The sequence below is a fragment of the Leptosomus discolor genome, chromosome 9 (genome assembly GCF_034619465.1).
Source record: "Leptosomus discolor isolate bLepDis1 chromosome 9, bLepDis1.hap2, whole genome shotgun sequence".
NCBI classification, from domain to species: Eukaryota; Metazoa; Chordata; class Aves; order Leptosomiformes; family Leptosomidae; genus Leptosomus; species Leptosomus discolor.
Genome location: NC_141399.1, coordinates 19,369,448 through 19,391,218, shown reverse-complemented (window position 1 = coordinate 19,391,218; position 21,771 = coordinate 19,369,448). Strand labels below are relative to the sequence as shown.

The window sequence follows — 21,771 nt, the reverse complement described above, 5'->3', positions numbered from 1 at the left end:
TCTATTTTTAATGAAATATCTGGAGCTGTGAACTCTTCCATATTGGGTCCTAAAATTAATGAGTCACTTTAGCAAACTAAAAAGTTGCATGCAGTTCCCTGAGGAAGGTGAAACACTTCTATATGCTCTGCTGAACTTCTGCATCTCTGGATGAAGCCTGTACGAGGAAACGAGGGGGCCTGCCACTGCATGGAGAGTTCAGTGCACTGGGAAATGAAGTGAAGTGGAGAGTCCTTTTGCCACGCAGTTTTCAACAAGCTCTTCAGCAGGGCTCACCAGCAAAAAGCATACTGCAAGAAGAGTTATTTCTGGTACAGTTGTCATCTGCTTTGTTTTTGGATATGCAGAAACCTAGGTCTGTGGGAAAAAGAATGACCAGAGCTTTAAGTCTTGCTAGGGAGAACGTGCCTCTACCTCCTTCCTGTATAAGCAGCAATTTTCCAGTGGCAATAATCTCACCAGAGCTAGTCATCCCATCAGAAACGCTTACCTGTGTCAGAGCTTCTCACTCAGAAACACTTGCCAGGCTAACTCAGGATATGAGAAGGTTGAGAGACTTGAAGGGAGCCCCTATTTTGTAAAGATTGGTTTCAGCTGTGGACCTTCTCTGGCTGAGTTCATTCAATACATCAGAGCACAGGAACATAATCTACAAAGGACACAGAGCTACACCTGAAGCAAAAATCTGAAGGTAAAAAAGACTTACTTGCCACAAAAGTCCTTGTGAACAGCACGGAGAACGAGTAGTAAGTTGGGGTGTGCCTGTAGCCACTTCTCCACCATATTTGGGTGTCTGGGATCCACTTCCAGAAACACACTCCTGAAAGGACACATTTGGGAGGAGAAATTGGGGAGATGCAAACATTTAGGTTGCTAAACTGATAAAAATTAAGGTCTGCCTTTCTGGATGACGCCTACCAGCGCAGCAAATGAGGTTAGCAAACACACTGCAATCCAATAATCCTAAAACAGATCACAGCTGTCCATTTAAGATGCAGACCCCAACTGCCTCCTTCAGGAGGAGAAAATGTTGATCTTGGAGGGAATTCTCATGGTAGTCCTCTGTGTGAGCAGTAAACCCTTGTATCAAGACGTAAGGACCCCTTTTGAACCCCATGCAGAGATACTGCCAGCTCTGGCTTTCTGAAGCCTACAAAGATTTAAGGCCAGAATGAAGTTTTATGATGCCAATGCATGAACCCTGAGCACTGGACTGGCAGTATGAAGTTCCTCTTTGTATAAGCAGGGCGACATTAAGTCGCAGTAGGGACAGTCATAAAAGTACAGGTTACTACACACATTTTCCCACAGTAAATGTCTCCATAAATCAGTTATGAAAACCCAATCAGCATTCAGACCTACACAGAGGACTGTACAAAAGAGTGCAGCAGGGATAAGGGAACTAATCAGACAACCACATTTAGTGCACCAGAACTAGGCCTGGACACTGCAGGGCTATTTCCACCTCTGCTGCAGCTGGGCTCTATGACACTGGCCCATTTCTGAGGCTCCACTCCCGCGGCAAGGCAGAACCACCCTAGTTTACAGGCAGCAGAGACAATGGAACTGGTTACAGTCTGCGACAGTGTAGCAAGACACAATTTTAACAGGCAAGGAACAGAGGCCAAGCCCCTATCATACTCTCCTGAGAATTCCCAAAACATCCTACATTGAATACTCCCTATAAATTCACCAAACTAACTACAAGCTGGGTGTGGATCTCCTTCCTGACCTTAAAAAACTTCCACTCCTCAATAGGAGCTCCAACTCCAAGCAAAAAGGGAAAAAAAAAATCCTAACAAACAACCCCACGGGATCCATCTCTGTTGCTGGGAAGTTCTGATGAGCATCTTTTGCTCTTGTGGTCATGCAAAGCACAAGGAATGATTTCTCCTGCATGCAGAATGCCTCTCAATATTCCTGTTCCTCTTCTCAAAACAGCAGATTTTCAATGAACTCTCTTACACTGGTAAAATGTTAGGAATTTTCAACAAGATATGTGAATGTCCTGGCACAACAGAATTTTGGGTATCAGCATGTTGAGCTTTAAGCACAAAATGGATCCCACATGACAGAGAATAGGAACAATCAGTCTTGAGTATTAACAATGGAGAAATTTAACATTTAAGAAATTATCCCTGGTTGATCTCCTTCCTTCTGGGATATTCAGCATTGTATCCTGCCACAATAAACAAGTTTCCCCTAATTAAAGGGTGGGAAGGAAGTAGAGATCTACATCCATTCTCACAGAGTTCTATATCATTTCCCGTTCAAGCAGTTATTCTGCTTAGAAAGCTTCCTTCCCCCCCACCTCCCTGTCTCTGCTGCTCTTTCATGTTCTTTTTGTTGCTGCTTTGACCTTTAAAGATTCTGAGTTCACTAATAGCTATGAAACACCACCACTGGTCAAGAAAGGTTCGTATCCCTTTATTAACCAATTTCAAGCTAATTTTGCTTACACACAACATTTTTTAAACTGCTATTATTAGATGGGGTGGACACATTTTTGCAACTGTTTTCCCTCTGTACCATTCTGGATGAAAAGAAAACAGAAGTTATAGAAGCAAATGCACAAAAGACATGAAATACAGAGAAGAGTGCTTACCCAGAATCCTTCAGAAGAGAAGGAGCCAGAGCCAGAATTGTTTTGATTACTCTCATCCCATCATGTCCCCCATCCAGCGCGTCAAGGTCCTCGTAGCTGGAGTGTGGGAATAAGAAGCCATTAACAGCAATTCATGTGGCACGAGCCACATCCTTGAGGATGCATTGCCCCACAGTCCACAGAGAAAGGTGCACCCAACACACCTGAACTCCAGTACTCCCACAGCAGGTGACAGCACTCATAGCTTTTATGTAAAATACAGGGAGTAAGAAGGCAGCTACCGCTAGGCTGAGAAACTCCATGTTGAGAACAAGCAGAAAACACCCCCTGAACTCTTCCTGAAAATTACGACCCAGCCGCAGCCAAGGTCACACAGTTCCAACACATGGATCTCTTCTCTCTGTGCTAGCCAGACAGGGAGAGAGTGCGTTGTACAGCTTGCTTTATTTCATGCCAACAACCAGGTTGGACGGTCTTTTAACCTATCAGACCATATTAGAATGTAGAAAACTTTCAGAATCTGCTCTGATACACATCTTGTACAATGCAGGGTGCAGGACTTTGTCCTGACACACATGACAATAAATTCTGAGGAAAAACCAACACACACAAAGTAGTTCCACATCCCAAAAGAGCTTATTCATGTTTGTGTTGATTGTTTGCTTAAGATAAGTATTGGGATAAGTGTGGGTCACAGCATTTCCACACAAGCCTTTTTCCTATCACAAAAAGCTGCTCAGATTGCTTGCACTTTCTTTCACAAACTCAGACCAAATATTAAAAAAAAAAAAAAAAAAAAAAGGCACACCCCCCACCCCCCACCCCCCCAACAAACAGGTCTAATAAAAAATGTTCTGAAAACAGTTTTGGATTGGAAACTTCTTAAGTTCAAAGTGTGTGCTTTTTCCATTTATATAAATATTTAGAATACTTTGATATTGTCTCAGACCTGTAAGCAGTATCAAAGTAACACCGTGTTATTATATGCCATATAAACACACCTACACTATGTACATGTATACTACATTTGCATGGTTTTGTGTGTAGTACAAGGAAGCAGACAGAAAATCTTGCTTCAAGGAACATGAGAAGAAAAAATTCTTTGTCTGATTACCAGAGGATTTCTGTGTCCAAGGAAGCCATGTCTTCATGGAAGACATATGGGGGGTTACTGACTATGAAGTCTACGGGGCCCCAGAGTAGCAGCTGCTTGACAGAACCTAGAGAAGAAAAAGAATCACAACCAGCTCTCAACAACAGCAGTCTGCCCTATAAGCTCAGTGTCAAAATCCTATCTAGGAAACTGTCCCTCCAGACATGTGCCCATGTGTTTGGCTCTGCTTTTCTCTAATAAGATTTTATCCTATCTCTTTTTGGGATAGCCTGGCCTGCTCACTCTCCCACCTTGAATGCAAAAGTGATACAAAGCTAAGCACAGGCAAAGTATCATTTTTTTGTATCAATGGCCCCGCTTAGCGGAACATGTTCCAAAGCAAAGGACCTTGTTGCGCTGAAGCTCTGTGCCCATTTGGATCTAAAGGTACAACCAGAACTTGACAAAGCCCACAAAGAACTAAGTGGGAGCTTAGACTAGCTGTCAGGATGCATATCCTTCCTCTTATCAGAGCTGCAGAAAGACCTCTAATGAGCAAAAGAGCCAGGCCCTCTCAGCAGTATCAACCATCTAATGGTTTGCTCTTCTGCAGACAAGGTTCAGCTCACTACGCTCATGCTGCTGTCTGGACTGACACATACCCGCCCTGAATCCAGACATCATGTAACCATGTGAGTGTGGCACTGCCCTCAGCCTTTTAACACAGGGCTTACCTGTGCAGGTGCAATGCCAACACAGCTACGTGGCTTTTGGACTGGAGCTGGCTGGCTTACTGCTGTTTGGAGTATAGGCAGCACAACTCGGATTTACAGGCAGAAGACTGTGCAGACATACCCCTAACAGGTAGTACAGTGTCAAAAACAATAGTGTCAGGTGCACTAATGAATCCACAATGCTGGAGCTCCTGGCTAAGAAACACCTGAGCACGTATCTACTTAACTGGATAAGTCTCACCAAACAGCAGTTTTAACTGGTTTCACCTGGGTCCAGTGAAGACAACAGGTATCCTTCCCTGGTTCAGCTCACCTAATTTCAGGTGACTAAGGCTGGACATTTAAGCTAAGCTAAGCATCTGGGCTCTCTCTGACATCAATGGAGAGTCAGGCACATACACGTTTATCTAAAGCATCCACACCAGTATGGAATGAATCACACTCTGTATATATTTGCCTCTCCCCAGTAACACTAGAGAGCCCTGAACTACCAGCTCAGACACAACCTTTAGACACCTAAAACCAGGAAAAATTCACCTTCTGATGTAGTCAGAGACTTCTCTCAGCTAATGATCTGGCGTGGAAATCTCTGAAGGCAAAGCTTCACTGGTTCAGCTCTTACTGACCTTTTTCTCTATTAACTTCAACACCGTCCTGACATCTGCATCCCAAAGGGGTCCCTTGTCTGTCTCTCATGCCTGCTTCCCCCCATCAAAGTAAAAAGGGAGAAAGACAAACGGGATTATAACATGAGAAGACTTACTGTATGAAACATCATGGTGGAGGATGCAGATCCTCTCCTGGAGTTGCAGCCTGTAAAATTCCAGACGCAAGAACAGAAAGATGAAAGATTAGGAGGCATGTTTGTGTGGATTCATAAACAGCACCTTCTATAAACAGATCATTAAATATCATACCTTTTACCTGACAAACGTATATCCTGCCCCACTGACTGCAGCTGGATTCCTCTCAAGCCACAAGGGAAGTTTATGATCTGCTCTTTGCCCAAGGAAGAAAATTCAAAGCAAAGAGCACACTCCACAACTATGCTGATTCCAAGATGCAGCTCCTGTGCACCCAAAACCTTTATGTATCACCCCCTTGCCATACATATAGCAGTACTGCCCCACTCTGCTGCATATTAACTACATCTCCAAGGCCTCCCCCAGGTAAGCTCCCTGAAAAAAACAATCAATCAAACAAATAAACAACAAAAAAAAAACCAACAAAAAACCCCAAAATACCCCACAACAAACTGACCTGCTTCAAATATGTAAACCTGCTATTGTAAGCAGAGACAACATGCTCGCGTTTCCCACATTTTTTTCTCCAGCCTCCTAGACCTTAACAGTGTTCTGGCATCTAAGTGTATTTTCTAGGCATCTTTGGATCTTATCTCACATGCAAACGTTAAGATGATGAGATGTTACTGCACACTACTGGGAGGCCAGCACATGAAGTGCAGCAGAACCCTTGTGTCAGACACAGAGCTAGGAAAAAAAAGACTCCTTTAGTAACAGCTCGTACACAGACTGTACAGTATAATGGATTTAAAATACACACTAGGACCTCTCAGATACTAGTTTCTAACTCATGATCTTTCTTGCCCCCGATATCTCTGTTCACATTAATTGGGAAACACATGTTCTGGCCAGTGCCTTCCATCTGCAGCCAGATGTCCCCAGGGTACTCACACCAGCAGAACCCCTGAAGGCACGAGAAAGACACAGACACCTCTCCTTTACCTGTGACAAGTGAGCACGGAAGCATGCTGGCTTGCTATTTTTAAGAAACAGGTCTACAAAGGCCTTGGTATTAGGTAGAAATCTTGGCCAAGATTCCGATCTCTCTGACTCACTACACTAATCCAAGGTGGAACAGCCTTGAGATTGCCAGACTGCCACTGCATGGTGCTTATGGTGCTCCAGTCTGTCACAACCTGGCACAATCTGTCCCTAGGTCTCACCTTGCTATAGAATATGCTCCCTGCCAAGGAAAAATAGTTGAGATGGTGATGCCCTTAAATCTTAGGAATCCTGAGCAAAGGTCCCTTGATGCTCCTGGGACAGGAAAGAGAGGCCAGTTTGAAAGTAGCCTTGGTGCTTGGTGGCAGCATGAGACAACAGGAGAGGTCACAGAAACAGAGGGCATGAGACAGCAAAGGAGGAACAGAACCTCTAATTCCTCAGCCTCATGATCCACCCATCAAAATACCTCTCTTTTCACACCAGTTTTGCCTCTGGCGTTTGTGAAGGCATTTGAGCAATGTCAGAGGAAGCACTTGGCAAAGTCATAAAGACAAGGTTGGTCAAGATCTACTGTTGGAGAAAGACTCCAAGCCTCCCACAGGAGATGCCATTCCCAAACCAGCAACAGCACATTGTGGCAGGGCACTGTCCCCTAACTGTCCTTGGTGCAGTCAGTATCTAGAGAAAACAAAACTGCCCAGCTCTTCCCAGCACATTCTCTCTTCCCACCACAGTGGGAGAGTTTTCCTCCCAGCTCTTCAGCATAACCCTCTCAGGGCTACCCAACAGGGTTCATGGAGCATACTGTGACAAAGGCTTTATACCCAAGTCCTACTTGCCTTTGCCGAGAGCCTGTGGAACTGCCGTGTCAGCATACACAGGCATGAAGAAAGGCAGCGACTGCTCCATCTGTTCACAGTGTGCCCAGATGGGCCATGGGGCATTGGGATTGATTTAATGAGAGCAAGACTCACCTAAGCCTCTAGAGAACACAGCTGTGATAATGGAGCTCTGAAAAGAAGGCAGGAATGAAGCTGGCTTCAGTCAATCAGTAATACAGCTTATCCTACAGGCTTCTCTCCCAAGAGCTACAGGGCACCATGCCATGGACAAGATCACAAGGACACCATGAAAACATCCACGGAGAAATATGAGGTTCTCTGGCATGGCATTTACGCTCCCTCATCTGCTCTTGAGACAACAAGCAATGCTAAGAAGCAACATGATTTCTCCCAGATGCCAGAGCAATAATCTATCAAGGATACAAACATCTGATCAGATTTTATTATATCTATGAAAAATTGCAACAGAACTTGGTTTGACACCGATACATCAGAAGGAAATCTCTGTTCCCTATTCCCTATAACTGGACTAGGAGGCAAACAGTAATAGTGAGGTGACAAGTTTGGGAAGGGCTTGTCCCTACACATCACTTCAGACTCACATAAGAGCTAGGACTGGGTTGCAAGAAGTGAAAAGATGCAGGTCAGTGCAGCCAGAAACAGAAGCAGCCTGTCTCTGTAGCCCCAGTGCTGGCAGCAGCTTGGGAAAAAAGGGTATGTGGGCCCTGTGGACAGAAGTGTCAGTTAGTGAGCACCACTTAAGACTCACAGCTGTATCTCCATAAAAGGCAGCAACAGGAATCCTTTCTAGGATGCCTAGGGCCCAGCAGTTACTGAGGATACGAATACATACTAGAACCCTGTACCTTTTACAATGTCTACAGAGACTGGCATCCTGGACTCAAAAGTATACTGAGATTGAAGCTCTGGGGCTTGCTACATTAGTGACAGTCCAGAATAACCTGAGCTAGGAAGAACTAGCTGAGGAAGCAGAGCCATTAGGAAGGACAAGGTCAAGCTGATACAGATCTGTTCTGACTTCAAGCACAAGATGTTTGATTCAGCAGCTCTGAACATCCAGCCAAAGCACAGGTGTCACCCAAACAGCATGGGACCCAGCAGCACCAGTCTCACCGAACTCAAGACTGCAAGGAGTATGCTGAGGAATACCACACTAGCACATCAGAGTAAGAGCGCAAGCTTGTATCTAGAGAAGCAATGACAGAAACAAGCATGGCAATAATGATATAGGGAGCCAGAGAGAGAAAGGTTCAGGCTATACTTGTCCTTAACCTCCTAAGTGACATATACATTCTTACTACCTGCTGCCTCAAGTTTCCCAAGTTCACAGAAAATTATAAGAGTAGCTGCCGGGAAACATTTTGAAAACCCTTGGAAGGCAGACAGCACTATTGCTTTATTTAGGCTGCTGTCTTTGCAAAGCACATTCACAAGTCAAAGAAAAAAATACTCTGGTAAATACAAGCAAATATAAATATAAGCTTTTTTTCCTGAATTCTTACACACTTTAGGACCTCAACTAACTAAACATTCTCCATTTTCCAGGGGTGATAAACATGAACCACATGTCCAAACATTGAGGACTCCTTGTCTTTCTCAAACAACAATTTACAGAAAAAAAAAAAAAAAAGCAACATGCGGGCTTGTACCTATGTGCATTCTCCCTGGTGAGAACCACAGCAGCCTCCTCTTTGTCCGTGGCTATCACTCGGCTCTGGGACAGAAAAGAGAAACAAACCAAACAAGTATTACAACATCAAGGTTCCTGAGCAGACACACTCTGCCAAAAAGGACATGCAAGATAAAAATTGACAATTGACTACTCACTCTCGGCTCCTAAAAGGAATAGCTCATGAAGAATGCATCTCAGGACACTGGTGGGATCACGAGTCACTTCTAGTAAGGCTGCTAATGTGATAGAAAGCACTCTGCAACACTGCCAGCAGCCTACCAAAACAGACAGGCTTCTGACCAAACCAACTCATCTGACAACGGAGTCACACTGACTCACATCACCCAATATATTCATAGCTCCTAGTAGTGTGAGACTCAACACTCTGGCTAGTGTGGAGTAGACACAGGTTAAAGGAAGATCATGTCACAGACTTCTCCCTAATGCAGACAGAATCCCTCCCAGCATTAACACAACCACTCGGACAGAGGTTCTGGCATTTTCCTTCTGTTACGCAGACACCTTTTGCCTAGTTACTCCACCGCAAGTCCTTACACCACATTCATGCGTGTATTGACTGCATATACTTGACTGTGTGTCAAGTATTTGAGGGTCCTCCATCGTAACATTAAGAGATACGACTACACCATTAGAGATTTGACCTTCCATTCCTCCTTGGGAAAAGTGTAGGCAAAGGCCTGACTTGGTTTTGCTTTGCTTAATGCTTTTTAAACACAGATATTGGTAAGTATTTACATAGAGAAAGCATGCTTAAAGAAACTACTCTGCATTTGGAGATGATGGTATGATTCACCATCATTCCTCACGGGATTAATTTCACAGCCTGAGACTAGCACCCACACACATGAAGCTCACACTTAAGGTGAAGGACACAGCCAGGTCCACGAGTGAAAAGTTGCTGTTGTTTTCTCACTACCCGAGTGCAAAATTCCATCTCAAACACTAACGAGACCACACAGAGTGTAAACTCCACTTAGCTGCCAGTGTGGCTACCACTAACCCTAATCAGTCAAGGCTCCTTATTTCTCTGAGCGCAGCAGTTTGCGTTAGCCAGCTGGGAAAGGACTGTTATCAGTTACAGGGACAGACTGACACAACTTTAACTTAACATGCAAGGAAAAGACCATGAAGTACAGCTCAGGAAATCACAGTAATTATACTTTGAAGTCATGAAGCTTAAGTATTAACCTTATCAGGTCACCAGGAGGAGGAACACAGGCATCAACCTCTAATTGTTACACACCAAGTCTTACACTTCTACAAGAGGAGGGGCTTCTTGGGGCCACAGCAATTCTCATTCACAAGAAGGAATTGGCTGGTCTGCAGTTCTGAGGAAAGGGGAGTATTTTTCCCTTAACCACATGCGATGAGATCTTTGATTCATTTCTCTTTCTGTTTACCAACAGTATCCCAGTAAGCATGCTACATGTGGTATTACATGCCACAATAATGAGGAGCAAGAAGGGCTTTGGTCACCCAGATCTCAGTCCCCTTCCTGCTCTTTTCACTGTGTTCAAAAGGGTGGGTTGTTGTTAGGGAAAAAAAGACTTCAAAAAAGTGGCTTGGCGGTGTGACATATGCTTGTCGTATTGACCTCAATTACTGACACTTCTGTGGTAATCCCTTCCCTGTATTCAGTTAGTCTTCAGTCTCCTAGAGACAAGATTTTGATTCACAGAAAGGTGAATGACTGCCCCACAAATTTGACTAATAGAGTGTGTGCCCATAGCTCAGTACCTCTTGCCCACAGCCCAGGATATTGGCTTAAACCAAAACACCCACCAGCGCTTCAAGCTAAGGCAATTAATAGCAAGCTGTGACAGCTGAAGAATGAGTACATTCGCTTCTTTCATTCCAACTATGTCTCTGCTACTCCTGCGGAGAGCTGGAGAGAGCAATTCTTAAATATCCCTCTTCTACCTAGCATGAACTTCTAGAGCCTGTCAGAGACCTTAGCTGCTGAAGTCCCATCAAAATAGTTTGTCTGTGAAGTCTCAATGAAGACTAGTAGAGTGTGACTGTCCTGTAACACAAGCATCTATTGCACCATGAGCACTGAAAAAAGCTCACCTGTGGGAGTTTGCACAACAGACTCAGAGCAACTGCTCCAGAGCCACAGCCAACCTCCAGGATCACAGGATGAGGGACAGGAACTGGGAAGCAGAGGCCTGAATTCTTCTCACATTTCCAAGACTCCTCCTCCACAACTAAAGAGACAAGATCCTAACAAAACAAACAAACAAAAATTTTCTAAGGGAGCACTTTTGACTCATACCTTTGTGGTCTGAGGACTGGAGTTTAAACTTCTTGACTCTATAGCCCAATGAAATGTATTTTGCTGCTAATTTTTAAAACACAGATGGCAGTAATGGAACTGACATGCCAGAAGTCACTTCAGCTCCATCTCCCCCCCAGGGTCCTTTGATTAGTAACAAAATTCTCAGGATACAATTTCCCACAGATCCTCTGAAATCTTCTACCACTGTTAGGAAAAACAATAACCAAACAGCTGGAGGACATTATCTTCTGCAACACCATTTTATTTACTCCAAAATTCCAGCTTTCAGAATTTATAAGCTTGAAAATGGAAGATTTCTACACTGTCTCAGTACAGCATGTAATCTGAAGGCAGAGGCACAGCTCCTATTAGCATCTAAACCAATAATCCAACCTGCAGATGAAATGCAAAGGCAATGAATTACTAAATGATTCAGATGAGCAGCTCCCTACATGGATTTCAGATTGTAGACTCCTGCTACATTTTGTTGGTATAAAGTCACATGGAAAAGATTTTCATCCATGCTCCAGGATCCATATGCATCTCTGACATCGCTGCTTCCTCCCTCCCATCAATCTCTTCTTTTTAAAATCCTTTTACAATTTCATATAAAATCCAACACAGCAGGAGAGGTCTCCAAGATACACAATTCTAAGGTTTGTGAAAATGAGCGACTAGCTACAAGAGAAAGCACACATGTGCCTCCCTCAGACTGCAGCATGAACTTCCCTTGCTTTTTACCTTGAGTGCATCAGCAGCTTCGGCAGGTGCTCACGACTCCCAGCAACCCTTGTGCTTCCATGGCACAACAGTACAGAAACAAGACCTTACTTCCCAAGGCGCTCCCTTGATGGCTAGGTTATTTCACTTGACAGGTCCGCTCTTGGATCTCTCCCATAAATCAACAAAGCTTAACAAAATTTACACAGAATAAGTGGCTTGATTTTGCCAAGAGTTAAAAACTAAAGGCATTACCAGGAAAATTACTGGCCTTCCATTTTTACAAGGAATCTTCATGTTCTTGGCATCAGCAGGAATATTTAAAAGCAACACACCTCGGCAGGCAGTTCAGCTTTAGTACAGCAATGGCCTTTTTCAGGAGCCTAAACCGGACAGGCTTGTATATAAGGGCATAAGCCCTTCCTTGGATACATCACCCTAACTGGGGTGCAGTGTAACAGATGCCTTGTGCAAAGCTGTAGTTTTTATGAAGATATGTGTTGCTGTTGGTCATCCTTCATGCTAGGCCAATTTGCATCTGCAGTAAGTAGAGAGGGAGGATGCAAACAGGTATAAAAATGAAGCGTTGGGGTAGACAAGCTTCAACAAAACATCCCCATCCTCAGAGCACCTGAGACATGTGCTGTTTTCTCAGACAGTATTTTCTGAGGTTTCCCACAAGAACTGCCTTTAAACATATTAAAGTACTGTGCCCCTGCATGTAAGCACACACCCAGTGCTTAGAGAAAAGAGGTAAAGCTTGCACTACTTCACAGTCCAGGATGGAGAAACAGGAGTATTTTAACATTGTCCAGGCCTTGCAAAGCCAGGCAGCTTCAAACCACTCCATTTAATAGAACCCTTTGCCTCTTGATTCCTCCTACTGAGAGAGCCTGAAAGCATAAGTGTCCTGGGTTACAGTGTAAAATGTGCCAAAAGGAAAAAAAAAGTATTCTATTACCATCTTCAGGAGCTGTTGAGACCAAGTGGGGAGGTGCTCCCTGCCTCCCCCCTCTGGACTATCTGCTGTTACTGGGCACAACAATGCCTTATCGCCTGACCCATCGATAACTGGCTCCTGGACTATCTCCTGTTAATGGCCCATCAAGGAACTGCCTCACGACTCCCCATCCCATTGTGAGATGCTCCGCCCGGGGAGAAGGAGCCAAGCAGTCCATGCCAAACAAAAACTGAGATTTCAAACACCCTAGCAGCCTTCTTCCACTGGATTCCCAGAGGAGTTTTTCCCCCCACTGGAGTTCCAGAGGACAAGAGCTACCGGCCTATCACTGGACCTTCGGAGGAAGACCAGAAGACCAGACTCTTTTACCTGATCGCTGCTTCAACAGCACTACATCCATCGCTTCAGGAGGACTGCAGCCACCATCTTATCGGACTGCTACTGCCACCCTAACAGGGTGGCAGGTTGTATTTCTGACTCTGTCAGTGTAAACCAGTGGGTTGTTTGTTTTTTCCTTGCCTTGTGTTATATATATATATATATATTAGTAAAGAACTGTTATTCCTATTCCCCACATCTTTGCCTGAAGGCCCGTTAATTTCAAAATTATAATAATTTGGAGGGAAGGGGGTTGCACTTTCCATTTCAAGGGAGGCTCCTGCCTTCCTCCGCAGACACCGGTCTTTCAAACCAAGACAATAAGTAAAAAGGAAATATCTGGTTTATTTGAACGCGCAAATGCTCCATATTTCTTCTAGTAACATTATTTCCTCCTCTGACCATCTTTTCTGAGCCTTTGCCATTTTCAACTCAGCTGTGTTAGGCTTTGCTGCTTCTCCAGTAGCCTGGCTCAGCCAACAGCCTTTTGGGAACCACCAGCTCCTCGACTTTCTTTAGGTTCCTTTCCACAGCCACAGCCTTTGGGGGCCTTCAGGGACTTTTTAGCCACAAGCACCTTCAACTGTTTTCATTGGTTTTGCTTGAATCTTCTTCAGTTGTTAAGCTGGAAAGAGCCAGAGATGCCCGTGCCTTTGCTCACCAAAGCTTTCACGCTCCTCTATGCTCTCTGCCTTCCACAGCTTTCAGTACTCCTAGTGACGAGCTCTGTTGTGCTCATACCCAAAAGCCCAAGAGCGAACAAGCAGCAGCCCACAGTGTTGTCCCACAAACGGGGTCGGACACCCTGTGTGCAATACACCAATACACACAGAGCAGAGGTATTTCATGTTTGCACAAAGATGGGTACTAGGTGATAATTCCACAAAGCTAGCACACCATAACACAGGAGTTACAAAGTATTTATCTTATTACTTGATTAGTAAAACCCCACCTAAATTTATGCTTATTGGTTAGTAATTACCATTCCTTCTGGTTTTGGTTTGTCATATTTAAATTACCACACATACTCCCTATGAGGATGGGGTGGGGCAAATATTTTCAGTCCTGAATTGAGTCAGGTGGTTGTGATCTCCCCTCGCTGCATTTACCTTTCCCCTTGTTTTTGTAGAAATTTGCTGACTTTATGCCTCTTGGGCACTCATCCATCTTGCGGCAGCCTTTTGGGGCAGGATGTTCCTCTTTTATCAGTCTTTCAGTTCTTATTCAAGGGCGTAGTCGTTAGTAAGGCACGAATGGCTGATAGAAAGTAAATAACTTGGCTTAGCTAGCCAGATACAAACCATCTGGTCCATCAGGCAAAAGACAATGGGCAGGGTGTCTTGTGAAACAGGACTCAGCTTCGTGAAAACTTCCATTACCTGCTGTATATCAACATGCTGGAGGGAACTATTCTGAGAGGCCTCTCTCAGAGGCGTGTCTTTACTGCAAAGTTAAGTTTGGTGATTGATACCCAAGCTAGGCTCAGCCAGGTATGAGGAGCCACACTGCAATGCCCTACCTTGGTCACTACGTCATTATTGGCACTGCACTCCTAAGGGAGTTTTGCTAACAGCCTCTAAATTCACATATTCCTTGTTGCTGCTCTAGGATTCCTTTCCTACGCAATTATGGAAGAAAATACTCTTACAGGCTCCCAACAAGACTGTGGGAAACCCCTACAGGACTATCAGCACTCAAGATAACAGGAGGGAAAAATAAGCACCTTATCTACCCACTTTTTTAAGAAAATGGCTTTTGCCTGTCAGCCAACAGCCCCAGATGAATCAGTTTGAAAACACTTCTGCAAGGGAGGCAGCCAGAGATTGTAACCACAGCTGGTTTGGGGAAGCAGGTGCTGATGATTTCAAGACCACAGAAGAAGCGCCACCCAAAAAATTCTGCTCGGCCATTAAATCACACTTTTAAATACCAGCCATTTCTGGTCACTGACAAATATTTCCAGGAACTCTCTACAGTAACTCAGAAGAACCATCTGTCTCCAGGGCTGACCACAGAGTCGCACAAACTACTGATTACAAGTGTCCAAATGTAACTTCCATACAGTAGAACTATTGTCAGCATTTATTACCTTCCTCAAGGTTCATCACTAGCAATTTAAAGCTTGCAGTATTTATTGGAACTTCTAGTTTACACATTCCACTTCTGAAAGCATTTTTAGTCTTGCCAAAGCTCCTACTTAAATACAACTGATTGCAGTTTTTACCAGTTGTATATTGATAAAAGGATGTTAGTATTACTTAGGCTTTGCATCCTACTTCCTGACTCCCTTGCCTTGTTGCCTTGGTTATTTCAAATACTTCTTACTGAGGCAAAGGCTAGTTCTCTTACAATAAGTGTTTATTGCAATAGTTCAAAATTAAAAGATACTAATGTGACAACTTAAAGAAACTACATCCTTTTCCAGACATTAGTATCTCACTACAATCAAAAAGTTCAATAATTATGAAAATAAATTCTTTCATTAAATAAATTTGATTGGAAAGCAAAACAGAAGCTGCTTTCTAACTGGCAAATTAGGAAAAAATATTACTAGTACAGATTATTCGATCTTGAATTAAATTTGCCATTATTTATGTATTAAAAGCAAGCAGTAAAGACAAAATAGAATGCACTGAAATGAGAATTTAGTAATTCTGCATTAACTCGCTATGACACCATGGTCCTTTTCTTCATTACAGCTTTTCACGTAAAAACCTCATTTCCCTAACATCTGCAAAGAATCAGGAAAACCCAGCAACCATGACACAGTGTATGTCCAGTTAGCCTACTGCCATTGCTACTAGGTTTCCTTTTCAGAAATCACGTATTAAGTTATCCAAAACCGTTTTGAAACAGTATTCTTCAGATTCTTCTCAGCATTTTTCATCTTTTAGCAAGCAATCCAGCCAAAATCTGTGCTTCTCCAAGCACACCATCATCTGCAATACGCCACCCCTGAAAATTGATAAATAACAGCACTTTGCAGAAAATAGCAGAACCATTCTCAAATCTCACCTTGGGAGATGAAATATTTCTGGCCATGCATTACAGCATTCATACAAAGACTACAAAATACCCTGCAGGACAGACATTCCCTACCTCTGTAGAAGAATCCGACTAGACCACAGCTGGGGAACAGCAAGAAAGAGACAGAACATGCTAAAAAGAGATGTCATTCCCAGATACAGAGGAACTGGAACAACAACAGATGGCCAAAGGCTGTGGTCTTTATTGTGTAGGATACCCCACATCTTCTCAGACTGAACTGATTCAGAGCACAAACATCTGCTAATACAACACCATCATTGCTAAAAGCCATCTTAACCGCCAGTTTGATCGCCAGCTCTAAAGGTTGAGACGAAATTATAAAAATTCCACTGGGAAATAAGAGAAAACACTTTGGCAGCCTAGGTATTTAACCTTTGGAGTACGTTAGGTAAGTTCTCCACAACCTGGCACTCTAATGAAACGGCAGGCTGTTCAAAAGGGCTTACTTTCACTCACATCATTTTCAGGATTCAATACAGCAGAGAGAGAAATGTCCTTCACTTCAGAAAAATGCTATTTTGGATAAAACAAAGACTTGACAATCAGCATGTTTCTAGTCTCTAAAAACAGGAAAATGAGTTGGCTTGCTCAGGTGCCTTATCCCTGCAACATGCTGAGGACTTCATTACCTTTAACACGTTTATCCTCGCAACTCCCATTTTCCAGATGAACAACTGTAAAACAGTGACCATCCCTTTGTGAAAACTCACAAAGAAAGACCGCAGGAGAGCAGAGCATTGACTGCAATGCTCCAGAAGCCTCATCTGCATCTTTCCAAAGACATCACTTTAGATCGTGGAAACAGGTCCCCCAAACTCCAGTTAGGAACAGGCAGGTCTACCGCTGCGTGAGGGCAACTGACCTCCTGCAGAAAAGCAGAAGGCACAAAAATCACAGCTATCATCTAAACAAACAGCACTTGGCTGCTCTTGAATCATCTTTTTACTGTTGTAGATAAAAACTGCAAATATATTTTAAAAAATTCCAAAGTGCTGTATTAAGGAGCAAGTAAAATCATAAATTCAAAAAGTATCTTAGAAATGTGACCCGATTCCACATTTACCCATACTATGCTAGCCAATGGGTAGGATGAACGCTCAACTGTGGAGTTATTAAAATTCAAATTATTGCTTACAGTATGTGCCATTATTGTCAGTAACAACACAGCCTACACCAAAATCCTGCTAACCAGTTCTACAGGTACTGGCAGAACTACTTTTATCCTGGAGCCTGGTGTAGACATACATGGGTTTAAGTGTGATAGTACTGTCAGTGTAGGGAAATGGAACATTTTGAAGATCTTTTCTCCCCTAGTCTTGCAAGAAGCTCCTTCCTCCAGCAAAAGCCACTTTTGGAAGGAGTGGAGGGACTCAATGGCAAACAGACGAAACCATAGAGAAACTAAAATCCTCTCTCGGCGTCTTCTAGCAATGGCATGAAGATAGAAGGGAAGGAGGGACCTGAACATGGCTTGGGCAGCCCCCACGACTCAGAGCTGCTGACATCTGCTGCGGGGGCAGATTGCAGATTTCATTCAATAGATGGATGTCCAGAGATGTTCAAGCAGCAGAGAGGAAGAGCTAAAAGCCGCACAGAAAGGTAGGCTCAGTAGCCACCGCCCTCCCTTGGAGCAAATCACTTGTACAGCTAAAACTGCCCCACAGCTGTCATCTCCCCTGCAGCCTGCAGGATTGCCATGCACCTTTCCAGGGCACGTCAGCAATACCAGTGTGCTCCAGGGCCTTTTTGTCATCTATTACAGGCAGACAGCACAACCATCAGGGCAATAGGCTAGGCTTAGGAATGGGGCAGCTCACAGCTCTGCAGAGTTACTAGTGCAACTAAATCCCAACCTCTCTGCAAGTTGCAAACTCCTCTTGCACAGCAATAATCAATGAACTTCCCTTTCTCCCCCATTTTACAGGATTTTGTGCACCAGCCACCTCTGACATCTGTGCAATCATGAGGGTGGTAAGCTAGGTGCAAAGCAAAGTATCTGGAATGGTTTTTACATTGCACGGGGCTGGTGGTGATGCAGGCATCAAGTGATGGGTTTTCAGGGGCCTACATTCTGTTGCTTAGCACAAAACGGAGCGGGGAGACGGTATCTAGACCCTTTATGTCTTTGCCAGAAGTGAATTTAAAAATCTACAGGGAAAAATGCAGGACATCCTTGGGAGGGAGAAGGATATATGGTCCTGACTAGCAAAGGAAGAGTTTGCAAGGACTAGAAGAGACCTATCACCTGCGCTTCCATATACAGGGAACACAAATATTTGCTTCCCATGCTACTTAATTTCCAGTGCTCAGAGGTTCTCAAGCTTTTGTCTTTTAGCCAAGCCACTCACAGCTTGCTCTCACCTTGCAATTCCAGGAAGTCTTGCTTCACTGCCAGATTTGCCCTAAGTTCACGCCGTCACTTATTTGGTTCTGGTTCCCCGCCCCCGCCATCTTCTCTGTTGAGCAAAACAAATGCAAAACTTTGCGAACACCTCCAGCTTCCCATAAGCCTCCGCCTCACCCTTCCACCCACAACTCCTGTTCCCCAACCCACCCCCAGCACACACTTATGTTCTGACAGGTTCTTGGTATTACCTCCCCCTCCCTGTGGCCAGGTCTCTAGTTCACTGTATTTCTTGGAACCGCAGCTGCACAAAGAAAGCATGAGGACAGCATCTGCCAGCACCCAAACCACAAGTTCCACAGCTGCACAGCTCCAACCAGCAGACAGTCAGGCAGCTTTCAGCACCGATATAGTTGGGAGGAAACAGCAGAGATTCTTGCTGCTCAACGGTGGCTACAGAGCTGTGTGGAAGTCCAGAGTTAAGGCAATTATGTGCTACAGTCCAACAACACTGAATGACCCATCTGATGTTTCTGCAATTAAAAGTACAAGGCTAAGAAAAACAAGAGGAGGGGAGGAATGGGAAAGGCAAGGGTGAAGGTCACAAATACACACTGCAGTCCCTAGAAGCACCTTTTTTTCATGCCCCACATGCTCTGGGGAAAGGAGGAAAGACAAGGATCCAGGCATATGAGCCAGGGTGGCAAGAGGCTCTAACCTCCCAGGTTAGCAGACAGAACAAGGAAAGCAAAAGACACATGAAAAGCTGGGTAACCTCTCTGCTCTCACACACTTCCTGGGAATGTTTTACTTATTTGTGTGCTTTCCAGAAACATCTGTTCTCAGAATCCAGGACTTTCCATAGAGCCTGATCTGATATTAACCAAATTACCCCTCCCCTCCTGTTTGTCCACTTGGCTGCTCATCAGCACATAACAAAACACCAGGAAGCCAAGCTGGAAGCATAACCCCACGGCAATGGCCCTAGAAGATCACTGCCACATACCCTCCTTCCAAACCAAGCCACCAAGCCAGCCCAGTGCTTAGCAGGCAGACACACTATGGCATTTTTTTGGCTTTTCTGCCTGGCACCACAGCAGGAAAGAGAAAACGTTGCACAAAGCTCATGAAACTCCCCCTATACAGGTATAGAAACCAGAACACCACAATACTCCAGAAGGAGCACTGATCCTGAAAGAAAAGGTGGCTTTAGACAGAAGCAGTGACAGACAAACAGGTGAAGCCACATCTAATACCGAGGAAGAGGTTAGGCTTCTCTGTCACACAACAAAGCAGCTCCTGATGTGTCAGGGCACATGCCAAGCAATTTCATCTGTTGGAGGAGAGGCTGCAATAGCACCCAAAAATGACTTTACCAAAAGGCAGCAACCTATGCAACTCATATGCACTAATGCCCAAGAGAAATTACCACAGTTGTCACATCTAAACTTAGCCATGCCCAAGAGAGACAAGAAGAGTGGATCAAAAAGTCACTGTAAAATTGCTGTATCTTGGGTCTCCAGTACAAACCTCTATCTAGGCACATCTCTCCAGAAGCAAAGCATTTTCTTCCTCTGCAGATACTGCTTTCAACTACTGACAGATAGAGCATCTGGACAGATGCACTGGTCCAGCTTGCTAATCCCTAGCTCCAAAATTCCAGTTACTTGAATGACTGAAAGAAACTGGGGGATATGAAATGTATTTTTTCCCCTGTTCACATGGGAATCCCTTGAGTTCCATCCCTCCTGTTAAAGCCATTCTACAGTTTTTCTCCACTTCTAGTCCTAAATCCTGCTGTAACTGGTGATGAGCTAAGCTACTCCACTGAAACTCACAGAAATAGAGACCCTCTTTCAACCAGAAAAGGGAGCTTAAAAAGCTAAAGACTTCATAGAGTTCTTTTAGGGCTGAAAAAGTAAAGGCATTAACACTGAGATCTGTGAGAACATATGAGGAAAATCCATTAAACTTAACCTGGGGAACAGGTTTGTGCATGACTTGAACAGTTGCTGCTTTCCCTGCCTTCAGCAGAGATTCTAGCTTTAAATTTACATTTTTGACTCTGTCCTGGAAATCACCAACTTTAAAGTAATCCTCTGCACTAGCACAGCCTTTTTTTCTTGCATAGGAAGCCAAGAGAAACTACAGCCATAGTTCATCTTGGCCAGATAGCCAGGAGCAACTCTGTTTCTTCCTCCATTTCCTTTTGAACAAGAAGAAATCTGTCCTGGAAAATTATCCTGTCCTGATTTTAAAGTGGCCAGCAATAGACTCCTGCTTAGCCGTTTCAGTAATTAATTACACTCTCTGTTAAAGATCTGCACCTTTTCTTCTGCCCTGCATTTATAGTGCTTGTTTACGAAACCAGAGAGACTTCTGCTATCAAATTTCTGCTCCCTGTGCCAGGTAATTAACACCTAAGCTTGTCTTTGATGAGCTAAACAGCCTTTCACAAGGCAGATTTTTCCAGCTGTTAATCCACCTACTGGTTCTTAGAATCACAGAATAGTTTGGGTTGGAAGGGACCTTTAAAGGCCCCCTGGTCCAACGCCCCACAGTGAGCAGGGACATCTTTAGCTACATCAGGTTGCTCAGAGCCCTGTCTGAGCTGACGACCTTAAATGTTTCCAGGGATGGGGCATTTATCATCTCTCTGGGCAGCCTGTGCCAGCGTTTCACAACCCTCACTGTAAAAACTTTCTTCCTTATACCTAGTCTAAATCTACTTTCTTTTACTCTAAAATCATTACTCCTTGTCCTGTTGCAACAGGCCCTACTAAAAAGGTTGCCCCCATCTTTCTTTCAGGCACCCTTTAAGTACTGGAAGGCCTCCTCAGAGCCTTCTCTTCTCCAGGCTGAACAACCCTAACTGCCTCAGCCTGTCCTCCCAGGAGAGGTGCTCCAGCCCCCTGATCATCTTCACAGCCCTCCTCTGGACTTGCTCCAACAGGTTCCCGTCTTTCTTGAGTGGAGGACTCCCGAGCTGGACACAGCACTGCAGGTGGGGTCTCTGCAGAGCGCAGTAGAGGGGCAGAATCACCTCCCTGGACCTGCTGGCCACGCTGCTTTTGATGCAGCCCAGGGCACGGTTGGCCTTCTGGGCTGCGAGCGCACAGTGCTGGCTCGCGTCCAGCTTTTCGTCCACTAGCACCCCTGAGTCCTTCTCAGCAGGGCTGCTCTCAAGCCCTTCATCCCCCAGCCTGTATGGATACCAAACCTATTTTTCATAGTTTTCCATTTCCTTCTCAATCATCGGTAACATAACTGGACATAGTATTTTTGCAACTATTCCACTACTGCAGT

The 21,771-nt window shown here is 44.3% G+C and overlaps 1 protein-coding gene across 1 annotated transcript in view; it reads right to left on the bottom strand.

Moving 5' to 3' along the window:
- Nucleotides 1–252: 252 nt before the first annotated feature.
- HEMK1 (HemK methyltransferase 1, mitochondrial release factors N(5)-glutamine) overlaps nt 253–21,771 on the bottom strand; it is a 31,589-nt gene continuing 10,070 nt past the window's right edge. Inside the window, exons 4-10 of the mRNA XM_086470263.1 lie at nt 10,807–10,959; nt 8,693–8,757; nt 5,196–5,245; nt 3,720–3,825; nt 2,606–2,701; nt 707–820; nt 253–357 (exon numbers count right to left, since the gene is read on the bottom strand). Of these exons, the coding sequence (XP_086326389.1) occupies nt 321–357; nt 707–820; nt 2,606–2,701; nt 3,720–3,825; nt 5,196–5,245; nt 8,693–8,757; nt 10,807–10,959 (621 nt within the window). The 3' untranslated portion in view covers nt 253–320. The remainder of the gene's footprint in view (nt 358–706; nt 821–2,605; nt 2,702–3,719; nt 3,826–5,195; nt 5,246–8,692; nt 8,758–10,806; nt 10,960–21,771) is intronic.